We start from the raw sequence: 24,708 nt of genomic DNA, 5'->3' as shown, positions 1-24,708 counted from the left end.
CCCTAAATAGTGAATTTAGGGGAGTATAAGGTAGTAGCCAGTGTGCTACTTACCTCTGGGGTGACCACACCCCCAATATTTCCACTTCCTGGGGAGAGTGGGGTTAAACCTGCCCCAGAGTTCCTAGTTTCACAAAATCCAAGATGGTGAAACCCTTCTTTTGTTGTTCACTTCAGGTAGCCCACCTTAGGGGTGTGACTTGCCTGTAAGTGAACACGTCTTCTGACTACCTGGTTTTTCCACGTGCTCTGGGGCCCAACGGGCCCCAAGGCAGGGGGTGGCATTCCCAGGTCGGAGGGTAAGCAGGTGTCGCATATCAAAGGCAGCTCCTTGATATGCTAAATTCGCTAGCCATCCTGTTGGAGAAGGTGTGATCACCTTCCTCCCACAGGCATCGTTTCTGACCTAAAAGAGCAATGGCTCTCATCTGCAGGGGGTCAGAAACATGGCTTTGGTGGCAGGCTGAGAGATACCATGCCCCCAGGTACCCTCTGGGTGCATGTGATAATAAATCTAGTATTGGCATTAGCACAGATTTATTAAGACGAGGTGTTTGATACCAAACACCATTATTGTTAGTGAAGCCATTATGGTAGCTGGGTATCCTGTAATGACCAGTGCCCAGTACATATGCTTAAGATGGCTTCCTGATCTTTGCAATGTTGTGGCAATAAAATAAGACATCACAGGGGCATCTCTGCTTATGCAGATATGTCCTCACATATAATATAATGCACCCTGCCTTAGAGCTCTAAGGCCTGCTGTAGTGGTTACTTACGTGTAGTATATAAAGTGCACAGGGGGATGGCATATTGTGAGTCTACTATGTTGTTGTTTCGGAATGGTTTGCACCATTTCACACAGCTTGCAATTGCAGTCTGCATACAGTTTGTGTATGGGTCCCTTAGGGTGGCATAATAATGCTGCAGCCCTGCAGCTCTTTAGTATCCATGCCCTAGGTACCAGGTGTACCATTTACTAGGTGCTTACAGGGGTGCTAAAGACCTTGCCAATTTGGTTACAATTAGACATTTACCTTTCTTGAGTGGAAAGAGCACTGGCACGGGGGACCTCGTTAGTAGGGACCCATTGCACTTTCAGTTGAAAAGCATCATTACCAGGGCAAAAGTGGGGGTGACAATGTCACAAAGCGGCACTTTCTTACATCTGCCAGCACCTTTTGTAATGCCACACTGGGACCTTAATTTGATTCCCACTTACCTCATTTTCATCCCCTTTGAATCACTGCACAGCTGTCCTATATGCCTGTTGACCATAAAGACTGTCTTCCTCATCGCCATTGCCTCTACCCAGGGAGTAAGTGAATCCAACCCCTGCCATTCTAACAGCCACACACTTTGCTCTTTAAAGACAAACTATTCCTCCAGATAAAAGTGGCATTCTTGCTGAAGGTAGTTACGCCCTTCCACATTTTGCAGGTCATTACCCCGTCTGCCTTTTACTCTTCACCTCATCCCTCTAAGGAGGAGAAACACCTTCACCATCTTGGCCCTCTATTTTCACAGTGAGCAGACCAAAAACTCTCTCCTGATAGATTGTTTTATGCATCAAGATATGTTATGGACTAGTCAAGAAACAGCTTGCGTGCTTTTTCCACTACAGCAAAGGTTGCTACCACTACGCTGGTGCGTGCTATGCCAGTCTCAGACATCTGCCAGGCGACTACCTGGGCATCCCTCCACACAGTCACAGAGCTGTACTGCCCTGACAACTAAGCCCAAAGGGATGAGCATTTCGGCCAATCAGTCCTGCAGGATTTGGTGGTCTGAGCCATTCCACAGACCCACCACTTGGGGAGAAATTTCTTTGGCATCTACTCAGAAGGTCTATCAGAAGAACAAGTTACCTTTGGTAATGCCTTTTCTGGTAGAGACTCTATCAAACAACAGATTCCTCACTGACCTGTCCTACTCCCTGTTCTTTAGAATGGACTCATACAGTCCATTATTGAGATACCAATTTAGAGATTTTCACACTGGTATATTCTGATTTTTTTGGGCTCTACGTCCAAAGGCATGGACATAGATCAGAAAGAAACTGATGTCACCATGCATTGGTGGTGCCCAACGTTCATTTCAGGGCAAGACAGATCCGACATGCAGCAGCACAACCCCATTTACCGATGTGCAAGGGATGTGCTATCAAAAATTTCCGAATCCAGTCTGACTCCTGAGGGAATTCATAACGTGAGAAATCTGCAGTTAGAGTTTCTAGAAAAGGAGTTACCAAAGGTAAGTTACCTGCTCGTCTCTCAGTACAGTTTTGCCTCATATTAACAATTGAAGAGAAAGTTTAAAGATTTAGATCAAAACTATTCAGTGATTAGGAGAGACTTAGTGGACTGCTTTGGGTCAGCATTGTATTGCGGGATATTTTTGTGGGACATTCATTTCAAAATTCGGACTGACCAAAGCATTTAGTGAATGTTTTCGCTTGCAGAGGGTCTTAGAGGGCAACTAACTATAAGGCTATCAAAGGAGTGAGATATTTCAGTTTTGTGATTTAATATTTAAGAGAATTGATAAATTAGGCAAAATATTATGTCCTCCTGTTTCCTACAATTTTGCCTACTGAGGAAAGTCTTTCCATATATATAATCTTATCTTCATGGATGTGTGCGCTTGCTGTACCCCTAAAATCCTACACCTCAAACTCACACCCAATAGTTGGGTGGATTGGGGACAATGTTAACCTCACTTTTATGAAGCAATGTGTCCCAGATATAGAGTACAACATAGAATTTAAAAATTCAGTCAAATAAAAAGTACTGACTCAAAAAGAGAGTTCTAGAGCGGAATTAGAGAAAACATAAAGGTTTCGTACAAAAATTCAGGAGTGCAATACAAGGTAATAGATTAACAAAACTGCTGGGTTACATAAAAATCAGCTGCCATGAGGCCATCAATTCAAAATTATACAGAATAGTGACAAAATCACAATAATGCTAAGCCCCGAAAATGCAGCAAAATCAGTAAGAAATAGGACAAGGTCTCAAGCACAGTCCCAAACATGAGTTTATGTGGGAAATTTCTCCATAGAATACTATGAGAACTGCAGATTCACTGTGGTTTGAGCAAAGAAATGCATTTTCAACATATCAAAATACTGACCTAAAAATCGTCATACTGCCCTACCACCTAAGCACTAACCCAGGACATGAATATTGATTCCTCCGCTCTAACCTAATATTTTCTGGACGTGCCAGAACAAATTAGACACATAAGCAACAGTGAACCATTGTAAATGAATGTAATACTGTGCAAGCAGAAGGTCCTTGGAAATTTTTTACAATACTGAGCCCATACCAGATAGCTTTCTTTGTAACAGTATCATTTGAAAATAAAACAAGTTTTGCTTGACTTTGTGCAGTAGAATCATAAAACATGAACATGGTGTGACATTCATTTTGAACAAGATGCCTTTGAATCCTAGTTGAGGCCTAGTAAGCATAAACCAAGAAAACACACTTTTAATGGGTCATAGCAATATCTTCCAACGGCAATCGTATCATATCACTGCATTGAAGAAAGTCAGAAAAGGCAACGAGGGCTCAAAGATGTCCTATACCTTACACTGCTTAGCCATCTAACAGCAGATTTTATTCAAGGTGCTTTTCATTATTCCTGAGAGGTTTTTCGCACTGACTCCTATCTACAGATATTTTATTACTTATGCTCTCTCTAGATTTCTAAGCACCATTTCTCAGTTTATATTGTCTGTGCTCTGTCACAATAGATCGCAATGCTGTGGATGCTTATTGTTTGTAGACCAAGGAGCTGAACTTTGGAATTCACTGTCTCATTCACCCTCCAGAAGACTACCACTCATTTAGTTTCCATTAGGTTTTAAGCACGTATTTTTTCTGATTAGGTTAAGATGTCTGTGTGTCTTAGAGTTCACTCCGCTGTCAGCACCAAGCAGCCTTATGGTGTAGTTCTACTTAATAAGTAGCTTTATTGAATAAATCAGTGAACGTGCCTTGGTTTGAATCTTAAGCTGGGCAGTTGGTTTCAGAAAGACATTCTATATGTATAGACCTGCAAAATGAGGCTCATCAGTAGCAAGTCTGTATTCCCTAATTGGAATTGGTAAAGCTGGAACCTGAGTCCTTCAGTGCTCATGGCAACAGATGGGCATGTATTTCAGGAGAGTTGTGGAGAGGCAGTAGCTTCACTCAAAAGACGGGTGGATGATCATCTGTAAAATGTGATATTGTTATGATTGACACCATGTATTACCACTCATTGTTAACGTGCAGTAGAAAAGGTACATTTCTCATAATATTTAGCACCAAACAGCCCGTTAAAGGACTGCGGTGGATCCTGGAAACTTGATGCCCGTAAGTCATTTCCACTGACTAGCTCATGCCAGCAATAAATGTGGCACCTCCAGGCACCCACTTATAAACACTTTCTGGACCTGATGAAGAACAGAAGATGACTGGACCTGATGTCTGTGACCTGGGAAAACCCTGGAGTGGACCTGCTCCCTCTTGTTCACAGGACAAAAATGGTGGACGTCAATGGCAATAAGGCTGGCCTTGTGTTCAAGCTAAAGGGATACAACAGCTACCTTTTCCTGGAAGTACCCATCTGACCAGTAGCACTTGGACCTGAACTGGACCCAGCTGTTGGCCTCACCTGTGAGTCTCTAAGTGCCTCCCATAAGGTCCTGGGGGGCTTTAGAAGTATACTACAGTTATGGATTGGGACTTAAAGGACTAAAGTCAGAAGGTAAAATATTTGACCAGCAAAAACCTGGTTCATGTACTTGACCTGCTTTCAATCGCGGTCACCCACAAATTGCACCTCAGTCCCGGTACACTGCAACCATTGACTACCATTCGCAATTTGTACTTCTTAGTGCTATGCCTACTTGGACATTTTTCTATGACTGATACAAAATATGTTTTTTGCAGTAAACTATTAATGGCAGCTCTTTAGGGTGGTAGACCTGAAGCTGATTTCCGTGTGTAACTTGAAGAACACATTTTTGAATCCCTTCATGACTGTCTCAGACTATCAGACTTCTGGAGTCAATAAAATTGGTACCATTAGGTTAGCCAACAGTACTGTGTTTTTCTGAACAAGGCAAATCTATATATGAACAAGTAACAGGTGAAATGCAAGTTTTTTAATTTATGAGAATTAGACAAATGCAAATGAGCTTCATGGGATTGTAGGAAGGTGTGTGAATCAATGAGAAAAATATAACCTGTCCAGCAAAGTTTTGTTGAAAGTACATCCTCTTTTCTCAACTGTATTTCTGAATTATCTATGTTTAAAAAAATTGTAGGACGCTAGAGACCCCTCCCGCCCACACCACAGTGGCTTGAATCGTTTCTTCATGCTATCATCACAAGGGGCCAGGCCCCCCAAAGCAATTACTCCTGGCTGCGGGCCTGGACTGCTTTTCTATTCCGATATTATGCAAACAGCACATATTATAGCAGTGTTTAGCATTCTTTGACCTCAGCAACTGAAACATAAAAAGTTTGGAAATCTAAATGAGGAAAGAACAGTGCTGTATGGAAGAAACAATTGAGGGGTTTGTGAAGAAATGGACAAAAGAGGGTTCCTGCAGCTGCTTTAGTCAGGAGCGCTGTCTTGCCCATTTTGTGTTTCCTGAAAAAACGCCTTTTCACAGGATAACCATTTCCTCACTTCACACACATTTAAGAACGCAAAGGTGATATAAATCAGGATGTGTAAAATTAGTAACACAGAACACAATGTTTCGTTATCTGTTTTATCCTCTTGGCACTTCAATATATTAAGGTATTTCCTTTCCCTGTGTTTTCAGATTTTTGTTATGGAAATGAAGATCTGGCCTTCTCTGTCAGTGAAAGCATCAAGCTGTGTGTGACGGTAGTGGCATATGCCCCCGAATCGTTCAGAAGGTAAAATGAATTCAACTGTGAAATTCAATGAGTCTTCTAATTGATAATTTTTGCCCAGCTCACAGACACTGCGGACGAAGACAATGCAGGGGACATCATCAAAGACAAGCAGTTGAAGTACAAATGGGCTAGCAGACAAGGCATAGATATTTACTATACTGCTATATTTAGCTCCCCGGCCTCTATGCAGGCAGAATGCTCAGGCTGCAGCTCAGAGTATGGGAGCAATTTCTGAAGATAAAGATAACACAGTTTTAAAGAGGATTCCTCTTCTGCGGTACGTTTGTTGCGCTGCTAGACCGTGGATATTTCCTACATGCTGTGAGGGTTACTCTACACCTTTTTACATATTTTCCAAACCAAGGTTTTCTCTGTACCACGATCAGATATTATTCTCCACTTATCCTTTAATGGCCTGCATCAAAAGATGTAACTTATGCCTGTCTCAGTACTCGGACACTGATGCTCAAAGTTTATGTTTGCACCGCAGCACTAACTACTCACCACAGTATGCCACAAAAAACATCCCCTAGAACACTTAGGCAGAACTCCTGTGTTAGAACTGGGGATCTCTAGTTGGCAGCGCCTGACGCCGATGTCCAAAGAGGGATCCTTCTTCCTAAGTCAGAGTAAGGGGCTACACCCTTTCATAACCCCTCCTCACCCCTGTCATAACGTAGCACGAGCAGACAGGCTTATTTCAGAGGCAGTGTGTGAAGCATTTATGACCATACACAATAACGCAGTGAAGACACTACAAAGGGACACCACACAAGTAGCTATAGAAAAATAAGTATCTTTATATAGGCTAAACACAAGGCTCAAAAAGAGATCAAGAAACCACAATGCACATAATTACAGATTCACTTCAAAAGCAATAGAGGCACTCAAAAAGCGTGTGGAACGAACTTAGTTTGAGGCCGGGGTCCACGCGACCTGGTGATGCACAATGTACCTGAGATTTAAAGGGGCACGGCCCGCAGCCTAACAAGGAAGCCGCGATGATGACAGGCGTACTTGCAGCGGCCACAGCTCCCCGCTGTAGCGGTCCGCGGCGTGCACTCACGATAATCCTGGGACGGGGCTTAAAGGCGGGCAGCCAGCGGCACCGCAGGTGATAACAAGATCCTCAAAGTGGTGACTAGTGCAGGCACTCAGCGGCACAGCTCCGCAGCTGCAGCGGCCCACAATAGCGATAGCAATGATTCTCGTAGGATGGAAAATGCGGGCACTCAGCGGCTAGCTCCTCTGCTGCAGCGGCCCACAATAGCGATAGCGATGATTCTCGTAGGACGGCAAATGCGGGCACTCAGCGGCACAGCTCCTCAGCTGCAGCGACACACAATAGCGATAGCGATGATTCTCGTAGGACGGCAAATGCGGGCACTCAGCGGCACAGCTCCTCAGCTGCAGCGGCCCACAATAGCGATGATTCTCGTAGGATGGCCAAGGCGGGCTCTCAGCGGCAACAGCTCCTCAGCTGCAGCGGCCCACAATAGCGATCACGATGACGTTGGTAACACAGGCAAATGCGGGCTCTCAGCGGCAACAGCTCCTCAGCTGCAGCGGCCCACAATTGAGCGATCATGATGACTTTGGTAACACAGGCAAATGCGGGCTCTCAGCGGCAACGGCTACTCAGCTGCGGCGACCCACAATAGCGATCACAATGACTTTGGTAACACAGGCAAATGCGGGCTCTCAGCAGCAACAGCTCCTCAGCTGCGGCGGCCCACAATAGCGATGCGATGACTTCAGCCCACGTTCCCCGCAGTAGAACCAGAGGCTCTGGAATTCTCAACAGAGGCCTCACCTGCGAGTAGAATCCCTCTCAAATAGGAATCCGGACGGCTGGTGGGTGAAGTCTAATGTCCCTGAGACTTCAGCAGGAGGTGAGCTCACATTGGGTCCTTGGGTAGTTGCTTCTGAAAGATGGATAAAAGTTTCAAAGTCCTTTCCCTCTCGTTACACGGACAGTGGTTCGTCTTGACATCCAGAAGAAACACACCGTGTAGGGGTTTTAGCACAGATCTTTATACCCCAAAAGTCTATGTTCTCCAAAAGTCACAAATCACTGAACCCAGCCAGAACCAGTTTGGTGTCGTCCTGCAGCACTTTATTTACGAGGCTACATCGTACCTTTCAGGGAGAGGGGGTCTGCCATCAGACGCACAGTGGGAGGTGGAGCCATCATTCACCTTGCCAGGCACAGCCCTGCTCAGATCAAAGGGTCCCCCCTCCCCATACTCCAACTGCAGATCTCTCTAGTTAATACAGGTCAGTCTCAGTCTGCCCTGACCCTCCAAAACCAGACAGCCAATACACATAACAGCAGAGCACACAGGGAGGCTTAGGCAAGAAATTACCTACTTCCCAAAAGTGGTAGTTTTAAACACAGAATATAGAAATAATCGTCACTAAAAGATGCACTTTGATATTTGGAGTATAGGCATACTAAATTCGACTTTCCTATCATGTTCCTTGGGTCAATTAGGATTACACCAATTCATACAGTCAATTTACAAAAGGGAGCATTCACGCTGTGGCACTGAATGGCAGTGGCACAGCGCCCAGAGCATCTAACACCGGCAAACACAGAGGAGACAAAAGCAAAAAATGGAAGGGAAACACACGCCAATGGTGCCAGTTCTAACATGCGTCCCCTCCAGCTGAAATGTGGGGAGAACTACCCACCCACTTGGGAGTTCTCATCACTAAGGCAGAAAAATCTGGACAGACCATCATCATTGTTGTGTTCTGTACCAGGGCGGTGTTCCACCGTAAAGTCCATATCCTGTAGGCAAATGGGCCACCTCAACAACTTTGGATTCTCTCCCCTCATCTGTATCAACCATCTGAGGGGCCTGTGGTCTGTCTGAACCCAGAAGTGAGTCCCAAACAGGTATGGTCTCAGCTTCTTCAGTGCCCAGACCACAGCAAATGCCTCACGCTCAATTGCTCTCCACCTCTGTTTCCGTGGAAGTAACCTCCTACTAATGAAGGCTACAGGTTGGTCTAGGCCCTCCTCATTGATCTGTGACAGAACGGCCCCCACACCATGCTCAGAAGCGTCTGACTGGACAACAAATTCATTTGCAAAGTTGGGCGCCTGAAGTACCAGTGCTGTGCACATGGCAATCTTCAGGGCGTAAAAAGCTTTCTGACAGGTGTCAGTCCAGTTCACAATCTTTGGCTGCTTCTTAGAAGTCAGCCCAGTCAAGGGTGCAACAACGTTGCCATACCCCTTGACAAACCTCCTGTAATAACCCGTGAGTCCTAAAAAGGCTCTCACCTGTGTCTGGGTCTTTGGGGGCTCCCAAGCCAGGATGGTTTCAAGCTTGGGCTGTAGGAGCGCAACCTGGCCGCTCCCCACCTGGTGTCCCAAGTACACCACAGAACCTTGCCCAATCTGGAACTTACTTGCCTTGATTCAGAGGCCTGCCTTTCACAGGGCCATCAACACTTCCCAGAGTTGGCGCAGGGGGTCCTCCCATGAGGAACTAAACACTGCAATGTCATCCAAGTAGGCGGCACTGAAATCTTCCAGCCCAACCAACACCCTGTTGATCAACCTCTGAAAGGTGGCAGGGGCATTCTTCATCCCAAAGGGCATCACCCGGAACTGGTTGTGCCCATCTGGGGTGGAGAATGCTGACCTCTCCTTTGCCCCATCAGTCAAGGCGATCTGCCAATACCTAGACGTCAAATCAAACGTGCTGACGTACCATGCAGCCCCTAGTCAATCTATGAGCTCATCAACTTTGGGAATGGGGTGCGCATCAGTCTTCGTGACTGAATTGAGACCTCGGTAGTCTACGCAGAACCGAAGTTCTGGGGTGGCACCATCCACTGCAGCTTTTGGTACCAGGACCACGGGGCTGGACCAAGGGCTGCTAGAGGACTCAATCACCCCTAAAGCAAACATTTTGGAGACCTCCTCCTTAATCAATGCTCTGACCAGGTCAGTCACTCGGTAAGCCTTGTGCTTCACAGGAGGACTGTCCCCAGTGTCTACGTCATGGACGCGCCAATCAGTGACACTAGGCACCAGGGAGAACAGGTCACTGAATTGCCCCAACCGTTGGCGACAATCGCTCTGCTGCTCCGGGGTCAGTGTGGTGGAGAGGACCACACCCTCCACTGACCCATCTTGCTCCTCTGCACGCAGGAGGTCAGGAAGAGGCTCACTCTGCTCTTCTATTCCAGCATCTGTGGCCAGAAGCATGCCCACTTCAGACATCTCAAAGTGGGGCTTCAGGCGGTTAACATTCAGGACCCGCTAGGGGTTCCTGGGAGACCGCAAGTCCACCATGTAGGTAACAGGGCTCTTGCGGTCCACCACCTCTAAGGTGCCGGTCCACTTAACTTGGAGCACACAGGGCTCCGCTGGGGCCATGACCCAAACCTTTTGACCAGGCTGAAACTCAATCAGAGTGGCATTCTGATCGTGCCAGCGTTTTATCTCTTCCTGGCTGGCTTCCAGATTTGCCTCAGCAAGTTTTCTGAAACGCCAAGTCTGGTTCCTGAAGGCCAGCATGTAACTAAACACATCCTGGGGAGGTTTCCGGGGAGATTGCTCCCAGCCTTCCTTGACCAGACTCAGAGGTCCTCTTACCAGGTGACCATAGAGCAGTTCCAAGGGACTGAACCCTAACGACTTCTGTGGCACCTCACAGTAAGCAAACAGCAGGCATGGCAAGAGGACATCCCACTTACGCCTCATGGGCTCCTCTATGCCCATAATCCTACCCGTAAGGGTCCGGTTGAATCTCTCAACCAGCCCATTACTTTGGGGGTGGTAAGGAGTCGTAAACTTGTAAGTCACCCCACACTCCTCCCACAGAGACTTAATATATTTGGAAATTAAGTTAGTACCTCTATCTGACACCACCTCTCTGGGGAATCCCTCACGGGAGAAAATCCCCATCAGTGCACATCCCACCACGTGGGCCGTCACTGTCCTGAGTGGGATGGCTTCAGGGTACCGGGTGGCATGGTCCACCAAGACCAGAATGAACCTGTTGCCCATGGCTGTCTTGGGTTCCAGAGGCTCCACAATGTCAATGCCCACTCGCTCGAATGGGTACTCACAACTGGAAAGGGCTGGAGTGGGGCCTTGATCTTCCCCCCACTCTTCCCACTTGCCTGGCAAGTTTCACATGTCCTGCAATGAGCATCTGAGCACCTGAGCATTTGGGGCCAATAAAAGTGGGTGACCAGCCTCTCGAAGGTCTTGGTCTGCCCCAGATGTCCAGCCAATGGCACATCGTGAGCCAACCCCTGTAGTAAGGCTCTGAAGTGCTGGGGTACCACCAGCACACGGGCTGACCCAGGCTCAGCAACCTTAGGCTCGCAGTAAAGAAGGTAATTCTCCCAATAGATCAGATGTGACCCTGACTGATCACCTGCTGCCTGGGCTGCAGCCTGTTGCCACAGCCCCTCAAGAGAAGGGCACGTTCTCTGCTGTTCACAAAATTCCTCCCTGGTGGGCCCTCTCTCCTGCTGCCATTGGGTCAGCTCAGGCAGGTCCCCCAGTTTGGCTACTTGTTCCCTTGTAGGCTCCAGAGCATCTCCCTCAAGGTCTGCTCCCTCCTGGACCGTGGGAACTATGGGGGCCGTTTTCCTGCGCCCCCTACCCCTTCTCTTTAAGGCAGGGGCCTGGGCCATACTTTCAGGCTCCAGGTCCTTCTGAACATCCTTACTGGCTGCCATGGACAGAGTGGTTGCGCACGCCCACTCAGGCAGACACAACATTTCCAAGTGAGATTTCCTCTCCACCGCAGCCCACGGGGAGTTCTCTAACTCGTTGCCCAACAGACACTCTACTGGCATGGCTGGCCTCACAGCTACTTGAAGAGTTCCAGAGACCCCCCCCCCCCACTCAAAGGGAACTTGAGCCACCTTACACTGGCTCTCAGAGTTGTCGGCTGACACTACTGGGCAGAATGCATGGGGGCAACCTCCTCTTTGGACACCAACCGGGAGCCAACAGCAGTCACACTAGCTCCTGTGTCCCTCAGAGCCTCCACCCTATGGCCGTTGATAGTCACCCACTACTGTACTTCTTAGTTTTAGCAGGAAGTGCAGGGTTAGGGACCTTCTCAAAGTCTCCTAGCGAGACAAGGGTCAATTCTACGGGATCCCACCCACCTTGGGCACCCATCTCCTTCCCTCCCAGAGCTACCCTAGCAATCTGGCGGGGGGCGCACTGGAGTCCCTCTGAGCACACTGGGGATCGTAATACCGGTGGCCCACTTGACCACACTTAAAATAAGTAAGAGGATCCCTCCGAACAGGCCTACCTGTCGGGGGCACTGGCGTCTTCTCAGGGGGAGGTTGAGACTCCACTCCTTAGTTCCCTTGGGAATTACTTTGAGGCCCTCTCTGGAACTCCCTTGGTTTACCGGTTCCCCCCCACTTCTCTGCTGGGGACCCTGCCCACCTTTGGCGAAGTCTCCCACCAGACCCTTGCGAACCCGGGTGCTCACCCAGCGGTCCGCCTCCTCAGCAAGCTTCCTAGGTGAGTTAGCTTGCTATCAATAAGGTGCAGGCATAGCTCTGGAAAACAGGTACTAGATGAATGCTCCCATGCAAACAAATCATACAATTGCTCAAAAGTTTCCACTTTGCTACCCTTTACCCAGCGATCCATTGCTCTGCAAACAAAAAGACACATATTCAACCCAAGTGGTACCCTCTAACTTCTTACAGGTTCTAAATCTCTGCCTGTACATTTCTGGGGTCAAACCATATTGCGTAATCAAGGCCTTTTTCATATGGGCATACACCATCCTGCTTCCTTCAGGCAGATCCAACAGGGTATACCTCCCATCACTCACAAAGCGTCAACACACAACCCAGCTCCCCAATCCTTCTCAGGGACCCGTGGGGACACCATGGCTATCTCAAATGCGGCAAACCATTGCCCAAGATCCTCACTCTTATGGAAATCCTTGATGACATCGTTTGGTATATAAACTCTACTCTCGGTAGGTACTAAAGGTATTCTGCCACCAGAGGGGGAGATCTCTAAACTCTTAGGGCCCGATTCACAGAACTAACTTAAGACAAAATCCTAAACTTAGTACCATTTTGGTATTCACAGAAGGCACTTACTCATTTTGGTATTTACAGAAGACACTTACTCATTTCGGTATTCACAGAAGTTAGGAGTCCTAACTTTATTTTAAGTGTGAATCGGGCCCATAACCTTGATCTCCAACTCCCTCAATACTCTCTGATGCTCAAGTTTCATTTTCTCAAGTTCAAATGCCAACCTGTTATTCTCAATATCCAACTTTTTACTCTCTAGGTCCTTCTGACCTTCCAATTTGGCCATTTCCAAACTATGCCTCCTATCTCTCTCCCTGTCCTCCATCTCTTCTGGAGACTGACCCTTTGAGGACAAACTAGTACCTGGATTGGAATGTGCTTTACCTCCCACTAAATCCACTTCATCATCCTGCTGCCCTCCAGCATTCTCTCCCTCATTTCTAGCAGACTCTCTCGCTTCTAACCAGGTCTTAAGGGTCTTCTGATACTCCTCCTTCCTAGAGAGACCCGCAACAGGGACTGTGAATCGCTTGCAAAAAAGACTTTAGCTGTTTGGCAGTGTAGGTTTCTAACCTGTCTTCCTCAAAGATGAGATCCTCCGAAGCATTGGACATTGGCCTACCCATTGTAGACATAACTGGCAATTACAATCAATAATAGAACAAAATCAAACCGTAAGTGGTTGCGCCTAGGCCTACACTCACTAGCAGCGTACACCAGTTATTGTATGTGGATCATAAATGCATGTCCTGATCCTCACCGCTGATCAGCAATGTTAGAAATGGGGATCTCTAGTTGGCAGCGGCTGGCGCCGATGTCCACATAGGGATCCTTCTTCCTAAGTCAGAGTAAGGGGCTACACCCTTTGATAACCCCTGCTCAACCCTGTGGTAACGTAGCACGAGCAGACAGGCCTATCTCAGAGGCAGTGTGTGAAGCATTTACGACCATACACAATAACGCATTGAAGACACTACAAAGAGACACCACACAGGTAGCTATAGAAAAATAAGTATCTTTATATAGGCTTAACACAAGGCTCAAAAAGCGATCAAGAAACCATAATGCACATAATTACAGATTCACTTCAAAAGCAATAGAGGCACTCAAAAAGCGTGTGGAACGAACTTAGTTTGAGGCCGGGGTCCACGCGACCCGGTGATGCACAAAGTACCTGAGATTTAAAGGGGCACAGCACGCAGCCTCACAAAGAAGCCGCGGTGATGACAGGTGACCTCGCAGCGGCCACAGCTCCCTAGCGGTCTACGGCGTGCACTCACGATAATCCTGAGACGGGGCTTAAAGGCGGGCACCCAGCGGCACCCGCAGGTGATAACAAGATCCGTGAAATGTTGACTAGTGTGGGCACTCAGCGGCACAGCTCCTCAGCTGTAGCGGCCCACAATAGCGATAGCGATGAATCTCGTAGGACGGCAAATGTGGGCACTTAGCGGCATAGCTCCTCAGCTGCAGCAGCCCACAATAGCGATAGCGATGATTCTTGGCGGACGGTCAAGGCGGGCTTCCAGTGGCAATAGCTCCTCAGCTGCGGCAGCCCACAATAGCAATCACTATGACTTTGGTAACACAGGCAAATGCGGGCTCTCAGCAGCAACAGCTGGTCAGCTGCGGCGGCCCACAATAGCGATGCGATGACTTTCAGCCCGCGTTCCCCGCAGTAGAACCAGAGGCTCTGGAATTCTCAACAGAGGCATCAACTGCGAGTAGAATCCCTCTCAAATAGGAATCCAGGCAGCTGATGGGTGAAGTCTAATGTCCCTGAGACTTCAGCAGAAGGCAAGCTCAAATCAGGCCCTTGGGTAGTTGCTTCAGCAAGATGGATAAAAGTTTCAAAGTCCTTTCCCTCTCGTTACACGGACAGAGGTTCGTCTTGACATCCAGAAGTAACACGGGGAGGCTTAGGCAAGAAAACACCTACTTCCCAAAGTGGTAGTTTTAAACACAGAATATAGAAATAATGGTCACTTTAAATTGCACTTTAAAATTTGGAGCTCAGGCATACTAAATTCGACTTTCCTATCATGTTCCTTGGGTCAATTAGGAATATACCAATTCATACAGTCAATTTACAATAGGGAGCATTCGCGCTGTGGCACTGAATGGCAGTGGCACAGCGCCCAGAGCATCTAACACCGGCAAACACAGAGGAGACAAAAGCGAAAAATGGTTGGGAGACCCACGCCAATGGTGCCAGGTCTAACATCTTGACTTATTTTTTCATGATACCTGTAGGAAAATGCTTCTTTTTGTATGGTAACCCCCAAAGCCTTGGATTGATGCTGCCTGTTTTTTAGCTCTGAGACTGCACTGAGGCCTGCTATCCTGACCCTAGTACCTGTGCCCTGCCATTAAAATGTGTATGTTTGATTGGCTTATACCCAATTGGTGTAGGCTAACTTACTTGTAAGTTCCTAGTATATGATACTCAGGGAGCCAGAGCCTGTAAGTTGGAGGGTCAGCCCAAGGTCTGCAGCACTGATTGTGCCACCCTTGATATGACATAAGTAAAACAGGGCTACTAGCGAACCCTAAGGCAGGGTGGTGTACTGTATGAAGTGGAACACGTTTTACATGTTCCAACAGTAAAAACCCGCAATTGTAATTATCTGAAAGAAACACGTTAGTTAGATTCCTCACCTTAGAATATCCTCAGGCGTCAGGCTGGATCCAGAAAGATTTTTCGTCAGCAATACCCCTTGCGCGTCGCTAGGCATCATCTGCGACTCCGCGTCCCTCGTCGGCGTCGTGCGCCGGAATGACGTCGTCGGAGTACTTAGACGCCGACCTCGCGCGCTGACGTCAGTTCTTCTTTTTTCCGCGCCAGACAGCTCCGATCCGGGAAGAGCTTACCCCTTAGTCAATTTTTGACTAAAATTTTTTGACTCTTTTTGGTCTTTGTCGACTCGACTCTGGTGCCGGTAGGATGCCTGGATTTAAGGCCTGTGACGCCTGTCATCGCCTGATGTCAGTGACGGATCACCATCGCTGGTGCCTTTACTGCCTGGGGGCCGACCACGACGCGGAGTCGTGCCCCGACTGTCAGGCCTTGACCTCGAAGGCTAGGCGGGAGCGGTCACGTAAGCTTCTTGAGCTTCGGCACTCGGCTCCGCGCCGTTCACGGTCCCGGTCCAGGAGGAGGTCCAAGGACCGGTCACGGAGCCCCAGTCATCATCATCGCTCGTCGGTCTCGAAGTCTTCGGGTAAGTCGAAGCGATCCAAGAAGTCCAAGAGGCGACACCGCTCTTCGGACTCCCTTCGCTGGTAGCGCGACTCGGCCGAGGGTCAGGGTGGTCCCACCCCCGCGGCTCCGCCGGAGCCGCAGGAGCCGCGTCTGTCTCCATACCTGCCGGTCCCTGGGACTGACGCGACTCCGGCGGAGGTCAGTGCCTTCCTCTCGGCCATGAGGGGCCTGGCTCCACCGTCGACACCTGCCGGCGCGCCTTCGGGCCCCGCGGGCTCGACTGGGCGACCTCGCGTGCCGGCAGCTCCAGCCCCGGCGCCGTCGACGACTTCGGTCCCGACGCCGCAGGGCCCCGAGAGATCCAGGCCTGGATCTCTGTCGGCGCCGGTCGACCTCACGATGCCTCCTCCGACGGCGGCGACACCGGTTCACCTCCGGCGCCGTCTCCGGACGACGCCGTTCCCCGGTTTAGTCCCTGTCCGGACCCGACGCCGGCACGGCGCCGCCCGGCGCCGCAACCGACGCCGATGGATGAAGGTTTCATCTACCGTCCGCCTCCGATCGTTCCTCCTGTTTATCAGGAATCGGATGACGGGCTGACTGGGAGGGGTCTGAGGACCCGATGGCCCTCCAGGGTCAACTTGCACAGGACTGGGCAGATGAACTGGGGGATGCCAGTGGTCTGGACACTTCGCCGGACGCTGTCTTCATCTCTCCTCCGACTGTGGCTTCGGAGGAAGGTGCAGCTTTTTCCGTGGTGCTGCGCAAGGTGGCCGAAGCCCTGGGGCTCGAGTTGCCTGCTGTGGTCGTGAGGACTAATATCCTCACAGAGGTGCTTCAACCGTCAGCAAGCTCCACAGAGCCTCTGCTGCAGTTCAATGAGGCCCTCGTCGACGTTCTGCAGGGCACTTGGTCCAAGCCCTCCACAGTTTCTCCTGTGGATCGAAACGTGGCCCGGCGCCACCGCTCTGCTCCGGGCGACCCCAGTTTCCTATCCCAACACCCCACCCCCGAGAGCCTGGTTATCCAGGCCTCCACTTCCCAATCCTCCTTCCCATCCGCTCCTCCGGATCAGGAATCCAAGAGGCTTGAACAGTTTGGCAAGAAACTGTTCTCTTCCCTGAGTTTGGGCCTGCGGTCTTTGAACACCGCTTGCCTCTTGGACCGTTTCTCCCACTCTCTGTGGGATGTGGTGGAGGACGTGCTGCCACTGTGTCCGGTGGAGGCCCGGACACGTCTCTCCCAGGCACTTGCTGATGGGCGAGATGCAGCGCAACATGCCATACGGTGTGGACTTGACACCACGGACTCGCTGGGTAGGGCGATTTCCACCACGGTGGCGCTCCGGCGCCACGCCTGGCTGAGGTCCACGTCTTTTTCGGGGGATGTCCAGAGTACCCTCATGGATATGCCCTTTGATGGCGCTCGCCTTTTTGGTGAGAAGGCGGATAGTGCGCTGGCTCGTTTTAAGGACTCCCGGGCTACGGCCACGTCCTTGGGTCTCTCTGCCGCACGCTTCCGCTTTTCGCACCTTTCGTGGCCAAGGAAGGGGTGCCTCCTCACGTCCGCCTAGCCAACGGCCGCAGAACCAACCTGCACGCGGTCGCGGACGTGGGTTCCGCCGTGGCGGTTCTAGAGAACAACGCGCCGGTCAGTCCACATCCACCCCGGCAGCATCCGCTTTAAAGCCTTCCTAGTCCGAGCTTTCAGGCCCATTCCACACCAGTGGGCGGCAGAGTTCACCATCACCTCCTCCACTGGCGTTCCATTACTTCGGACAGGTGGGTGCTGCAAATCGTCCGAAGGGGCTACTCCCTCCCCTTCGAGACGACTCCTCCAGCCATGCCACCGCAGTGCCACTGTATATCGGAGGATCACTTGAATCTTCTGCGGGAGCAAGTTACAGCCCTCTTGGCCAAAGAGGCCGTCGAGTGTGTTCCTGGTCCAGAAGTAGGCCGTGGTTGCTATTGCCACTACTTTCTGGTTCTCAAGAAGGGCAAAGGGGGCCTACGCCCTATCTTGGACCTCAGGAGCGTCAACACCTTCCTCCGGAAGGAACGGTTCAATATGCTAACTTTGGCTCAGGTTCTGACTGCCCTCGACCCTGGAGACTGGATGGTAGCGTTGGACTTGCAGGACACCTAATTTCACATCCCCGTCCTGCCGGCCCACCGGCGTTACCTGCGGTTCACGGTGGGCTAGGAGCACTTTCAGTTCACCGTGCTCCCCTTCGGCCTCACCAGTGCCCCTCGGGTGTTCATGAAAGTGATGGCGGTGGTCGCAGCTCATCTGCGCAGATCAGGGGTTCCAGTCTTCCCCTATCTCGACGACTGGCTGTTGAAGGCGGGCTCGCCCCAGCAAGTCGTCTCCCACCTCCAGACTACGGCCGACCTCCTGCATTTGCTGGGGTTCTCCATCAACGTGCCGAAGTCACACTTGTGTCCCTCCCAGAAGCTCCTCTTCATCGGAGCGGTTCTCGATTCGGCGCAGTTCCGGGCTTATCCTCTGGAACAGCGGGTCCGGGATATTCAGGCTCTGATTCCCATCTTTCGGCCTCTATCCTGGGTTTCGGTCAGGTTGGTGCTGCGGCTTCTGGGGCTGATGGCCTCCTGCATGCTGTTGGTGCATTACACCAGGTGGCGAATGCGGGCTCTGCAGTGGGACCTGAAGTTTCAGTGGGCCCAGAATCGAGGCAACCTGTCCGACCATGTCTTGATCTCGGAGGGCACTGCGAAACAGTTGCAGTGGTGGCTCACGGACCGCAATTGGGTCAGCGGCAGATGCCTCTCCCTACCCCAACCGGAGCACGTAGTGTGAGAAGTTGGCCTGATATATGATGTCACTAATTCTAGTGTACACCTTGTATCAGTCCAAACAACCCTTATGGTGATTGGTTGTAAAGTCATCCTTATAGACCAGCTATCCTAGTGGTAGCATGGACAAGAGCAGTCTTAGGCTAAACTCTGTATGGCATGTGAAGCCAGCTGTTATACCATTTGTAATCCCTTGAATACCAAATGAAAGGACACCACAACAGATATATATAAAAATAGAATGTATTTATTCTAGTCAAACCCTCAGCACTCTTTATGAGATTCGAGGTAAGTACAACACAGTCTTATGTAAGCATACATTAAGTCACACAGGTAAGTAATACAGTTAGGCCCTAGGGGCCACGCAAACCATATACTAAGTATGTGGTATAGGAACCACTGTCACGAACACAGGATAGGCCTAGGCCTAGGGAATCGCTGGGGCTACACTATACTACCAAAGGTTAGGAAGTGGGAGGCCCACGGGATTCAGGTGCAGAGTGGAAACACTCACGCGTAATGTGTAAAAGTCGATAGAAATAGCAGTAACTGGGTAGTCGAGACTTGGAAACTAGACCCTAGGATAGTCAATACCCTTATGAGCACCGGAGTACTCAAGTTACCTAGCCCACGGGCTGCTGGTGCATAGGTGTGAACTTGCGTCGGGTTTCGTCGTTGACTCCTATGGATGCCTGAAGGAAAGTTGCTGACAGGCAGTCAGTGGAGAGTGTCTGGTGGATCCCAAGGATGGAATCAAGAAGGAAGGATACCTGCAAGCAGATGGGACAGAGTCTAGGTCACCAGCCAGGAGCCGGGAAGGAACCAGGAAGGAACCAGGCGATGTCAAGAAGATGCAGGTGAAGAGGTGAAGCTTGTCGCAGCAGCGACGAGTACCAGGAGACGTCGAGGATGACCAGGACCAGGAGGCGAGCTGTCCCACGAAGGCTCTTGCTGGCGACGGTGTCGATGTCGAGTTAGGACCCAACAAGCCTTGGCAAGCGGAACCCACGCAGGATGGAGGACTTGCTTCTGGTGCAGACCAGAAAGGTCTGGGGTGCTTCTCTTTCACAGAGGAGCGGGTGCCAGTCTGGAGGAGCCGGACCAGCAAGATGAAAACAAAGGTTCGTCGTCGCGGAGGCTACTAGCCAACGGGCCAGCAACCGGACAACACGTCGAGCAACTCAGGTGCAGAAGGGCCCCACGCAGAACACGTGAAGTGTGGGGAGCTGATCTTCTTTGCAGATGGTGCTCGGGATTGGGGCTTCTCAATTCCCCAAGCACAGCCTCGAGGAAGCCTCAGAAGTCGCGCTAGTCAGTTACTCGTCGCCTCCACGGGTCTCAGCTTCGCTGCAGATGTGGATCTGGGTCAGAGGTGTGTGGAAGTCTCGGCGCTGGTCAGTCTCTGCAGTCGTCCCTCATAGGATCAGTCGCAAAGCAAGCAGCGGTCGCTGGATGGTACCTGGTTGCCCAGGATGTTCACTCCTTGGCCACAAGGGAGATTTCTTCAGTCTTCTTCCTGAGGTCGAATGTCGAAGGTCCAGAGTTTCTGTTCAAGTTGCAGATTCAGGTTAATCTAATTTTACAGGGCTCATATACTGGGCTAGTGGGCTGGGCTACCTGCAAGGTCCCTCCTATGGGTGGGACCAGGAAGGGGAGTGGTTACACCCTCTTTCTTTTGTCCAGTTTCGCGCCAGAGCTGGGGCTGGAGTGCCCCAGCGCCGGTTTGAACTGGACTATGCATGGGACACCTTGTGTGCCCCAGGCAGTGTCTTGTTTCATTCATCCCTCCCTGCCCCAATACACTAAGGCCTGTCTGGGTTGGTGCTCGCACCTCCCAAGGCAGGAAACCTATTGTCCAAGCCTCCCTCGCTGGAAGGACTCCCAGCAGCAGGAGGTCAGACTTGTGTCTGTGGCAGCAGCATCCATTTTGTGATGCTGGGGCTCTGGTTAACTTTAACCGGGTAAGTAGGTTTCAACATGTCTTCTCCCTCTAGAAGGGAGGAATAATATCCTCATTGCCAGAAATGATATGGGGGTATTATTCCAAAGTGTTAGACACCTTACACGACATGTTTTGATAAAGCCAAACCATAGTTACCATAACCGTTTAAGATTATAAGGTACTTTAAGAGTATATGGTAAGCTATATCATAGAACAGCTATAAGGACATGGTTCCGAAAGCTGCAGACAGGCTCAGCTCATGCTAGAGCACCATCTCACATGTTACCAAGCACTCTGCCTCCAGGATTGTTAAGGCCTGCCATAGGAGTGGCTGATAGGTACACATGTGTCTATGTATAAGGTAGACATGGGAATACTACACCTAAGCAAGGGGTGTTTACACGACCTTGCCCCAGCTGAGTGATCAGCCAGTTGTGTCATAATGGAAGGCCAGGCCAGGGGTGGCACAATACAGGCTGCAGCCCCTGGTAGGCCTGGGGCACACCTATGCCCTGGGTACCTAAGGTACACTATACAAGGGCCAATAAGGTGATCCTAACCAATTGGGTTATGCACCTAAAGTACATAGTATGAATTTAGAGAGAGAACAGCTGGGCTGTGGGTCTGATTAGCATCTAAGTCGAAAACCAGTGAAGCAAAAGCAAAAAGTGGGGATGAACATAGAAAGCAGACCCTACTCTCCTACACAACTTCCCCCCGCCAAACTTAGGGACATTAAACTAACCTTGACCAGTTGAGTCTTCATGTTCTAAGTGGAAATATCTGGAGAGTCCATCTGCACTGGCATGTTCAGTCCCAGGTCTATGTTCCACTGTGAAGTCCATCCCCTGTAGGGAAATGGACCACCTAAGAAGTTTGGGATTTTCACCCTTCATCTGATTTAGCCACAAGAGGGGCTTATGGTCTGTCTGAATCTTGAAGTGAGTGCCAAACAAGTATGGCCTCAGCTTCTTCAGGGCCCAAACCACAGCAAAGGCCTCCCTCTCAATAGCTGACCAACGTTTCTCTCTAGGGGTCAGCCTTCAACTAATAAAAGCAATGGGCTGGTCTTGACCATCTACATTCAGTTGTGAAAGAACAGCTCCCACACCCAACTCAGAAGCATCTGTCTGGACTATGAACTCTTTGGAGTAGTCTGGACTTTTCAGAATAGGTGCACTGCACATGGCCTGCTTCAGGTCATCAAATGCTTTTTGACAGCTCACTGTCCACTGAACTTTCTTTGGCATCTTCTTAGAGGTCAAGTCATTAAGTGGTGTCACAATGGACCCATAGTTCTTAACAAACTTTCTGTAGTACCCAGTCAGGCCCAAGAAAGCTCTGACCTGAGTCTGGGTAATTGGAGGAGTCCAGTTCTTTATGGTCTGGATCTTGCTCTCCGGTGGTTGAACCTGACCCCCGCCAACTAGGTGGCCCAGGTATACAACCTTACTCTGCCCTATCTGGCACTTAGTGGCCTTGATAGTGAGGCCTGCCTTTTGCAGGGCCTCTAAAATATTCCTCAGGTGGACCAGGTGATCCTCCCAGGTGGAGCTAAAGACAGCAATATCATCAAGATAAGCTGCACAGTAGTCATCCAGGCCTGTAAGGACTTGATTCACCAACCTTTGGAAAGTGGCAGGTTCATTCTTGAAACCAAAGGGCATTACCACAAATTGATAATGTCCTCCTGGGGTCCAGAAAGCAGTTTTGGCCTTTGCATTCTCAGCTAGTCGGATTTGCCAGTAGCCTGCTGTCAGGTCAAATGTACTCAAAAACTTGGCAGCTGCCAATCTGTCAATGAGCTCATCTGCCCTAGTTATTGGTTGAGGGGGGTGGCCTAGTATAGAGTTAACTAGGGCTGCAATATGCACTGCTTTGAAGTAATTTCAGACATTTAATTCATTTCACACAATTTACAATGATCATATTCAATTTTTACAAATGAGTTTCCACAGTATACTTTGTCATTCAATATGTGTACACTTATACATTGATAAACACAAATTGCAAATTAAATAACGTTCCAAACACCCAATGCATTTCGGGACATTTGTAGTCCCTTCGTCAGGGGTAAGCTGTTGATGAAAAAAGGAGAAGATATCAAGATCTGCGCGTTGCGTGATCAAAAAATAGTGCTTTAAACTTTAAATGAGGTATACGATACCTTTTAGAAAATTCGCATGAGTTGCGTGTTCATTCTCTAAGAGAAAAAGTTAAAAATGAGAGTTGATGAGAACTGATCTCTCTATCAATTGATGGGAATCAAAATGCAAAAAACCCAGCTTCATACCTGGTCATGATGTAGTTCTACGTGTTTTCGAGCTGCGGCAAAATTAAAAGGTCTGCGGAAATAAAAACTAAGTTTTAACTGTGCTGTGTAAGACATGACAACGGTGAACGTTGTTGTTTGAAACGTAGCTCACCTTAATTAAAGAGGTTCTAATGGCGGTGAAGCCGTTTTGCGTAAGAAAAGCCAAGACCGGAGTTGAATGTGAGCAATCGATCTGAAAATAGAAGGGAGAATAAGACCTTGTATTTCAGTCGAGTGTAAAGGTAGAAATCCATATTGAAATGGAGCCAAATAGAGGGGTTTGCTCACCGATTCAGGAGAAATTAGTGGCGAAGTGTGCTTCCACGGGCGCTCTCGATTGTGGATTACTGCTCGTCAGTTGCAAACAAGTTTAACGTCACGCCGTGGGCGTAGACAATGAAAAAAGACTAGAAGGAGACATTTAATGAAAAAAAGACTCAATTGCTGCCGGCAGCGAAACGAGACTACGAAGTCTAAATTAGTGTTTTATGAAATATGCACCATGAAGTAGTATCCGAATGTGAGACTAAGTGAAATAATTGAGAACATGTAAATGTTCCGATTAATTCCCGGAATGAATGAAAAGCGCACCAACATGTTTAATGCGCGGAGGGCTTTATCAATAAAGTTGTACGAACGTAAAAAAACAAGGAATAAAGATTTAAGCGGAGTGGTGTTAGTAAATGTTGTTCTTGACAGTTATATCTGATAGGTGAAAACACGTTATCAAATAGTGCGGCCGCCTAAGCATAAATTACATGATAACTTTCAACACCAACATGTAAATTCTAGGCTGCTTCAGATGATGCAGGTCATATGAAATGCATAACAAATTTCTACAGTGGAAACAAAACATCATAAAATGACAGAGGTCATATTCTGTAGTTTCATAACTGTGGGGGTTCTAGCTGGGAATATATGTATGCGTAAGCGTGCGTGTGCGTATGATGTCAGGTAAGAAGTGATCATGGGTTAAATGCGTTGTAAGTGTAGATGCTTTTGAATTGAGTCAGGATCCCAAGGTGGAGTACGAATATCAAATATGGGTATTAGTTTAGAGAATGCAAGCCATCTCAAATTTATCATTAAGTCCGTGCGGAATAAGGGTTTTGAGCCTCTTAATCCAAAATGCTTCTCTTTGTAAGAGGTACTTCGAATTATCACGATCTGTGTGTTTTGGTACTGCTTCGATGATTTGGAATTTCAGTTGAGCGATTTGGTGTCTTGATTCCTCCCAGTGTGTTGCTATGCTAGACGTCGTGCTTTTGGTGCGTATTTTGCTTTTATGTTCTGTCAGGCGAATTTTCATTTTTCTCTCAGTTTTGCCGACGTATAGCAGTCCGCAGGGACATTTGATGGTGTAAATTACATTTTCAGAGTTGCATGTTGTGCTGCTGTGAATTTTAATTTTTTGACCCGTAGATGGATGCAATAAGATATCACCTGTGATTACGTTATTGCAGT

The 24,708-nt window shown here is 49.0% G+C and overlaps 1 protein-coding gene across 1 annotated transcript in view; it reads left to right on the top strand.

Annotated features, from left to right (window-relative positions):
- UNC80 (unc-80 subunit of NALCN channel complex) overlaps positions 1-24,708 on the top strand; it is a 3,271,126-nt gene that overhangs the window by 2,233,902 nt on the left and 1,012,516 nt on the right. Inside the window, exon 47 of the mRNA XM_085648598.1 lies at positions 5,824-5,920. Within this exon, the coding sequence (XP_085504724.1) occupies positions 5,824-5,920 (97 nt within the window). The remainder of the gene's footprint in view (positions 1-5,823; positions 5,921-24,708) is intronic.

This window comes from Triturus cristatus, chromosome 3_2 (genome assembly GCF_964204655.1).
Source record: "Triturus cristatus chromosome 3_2, aTriCri1.1, whole genome shotgun sequence".
NCBI lineage: Eukaryota > Metazoa > Chordata > Amphibia > Caudata > Salamandridae > Triturus > Triturus cristatus.
This window is presented reverse-complemented; position numbering and strand designations above follow the sequence as displayed.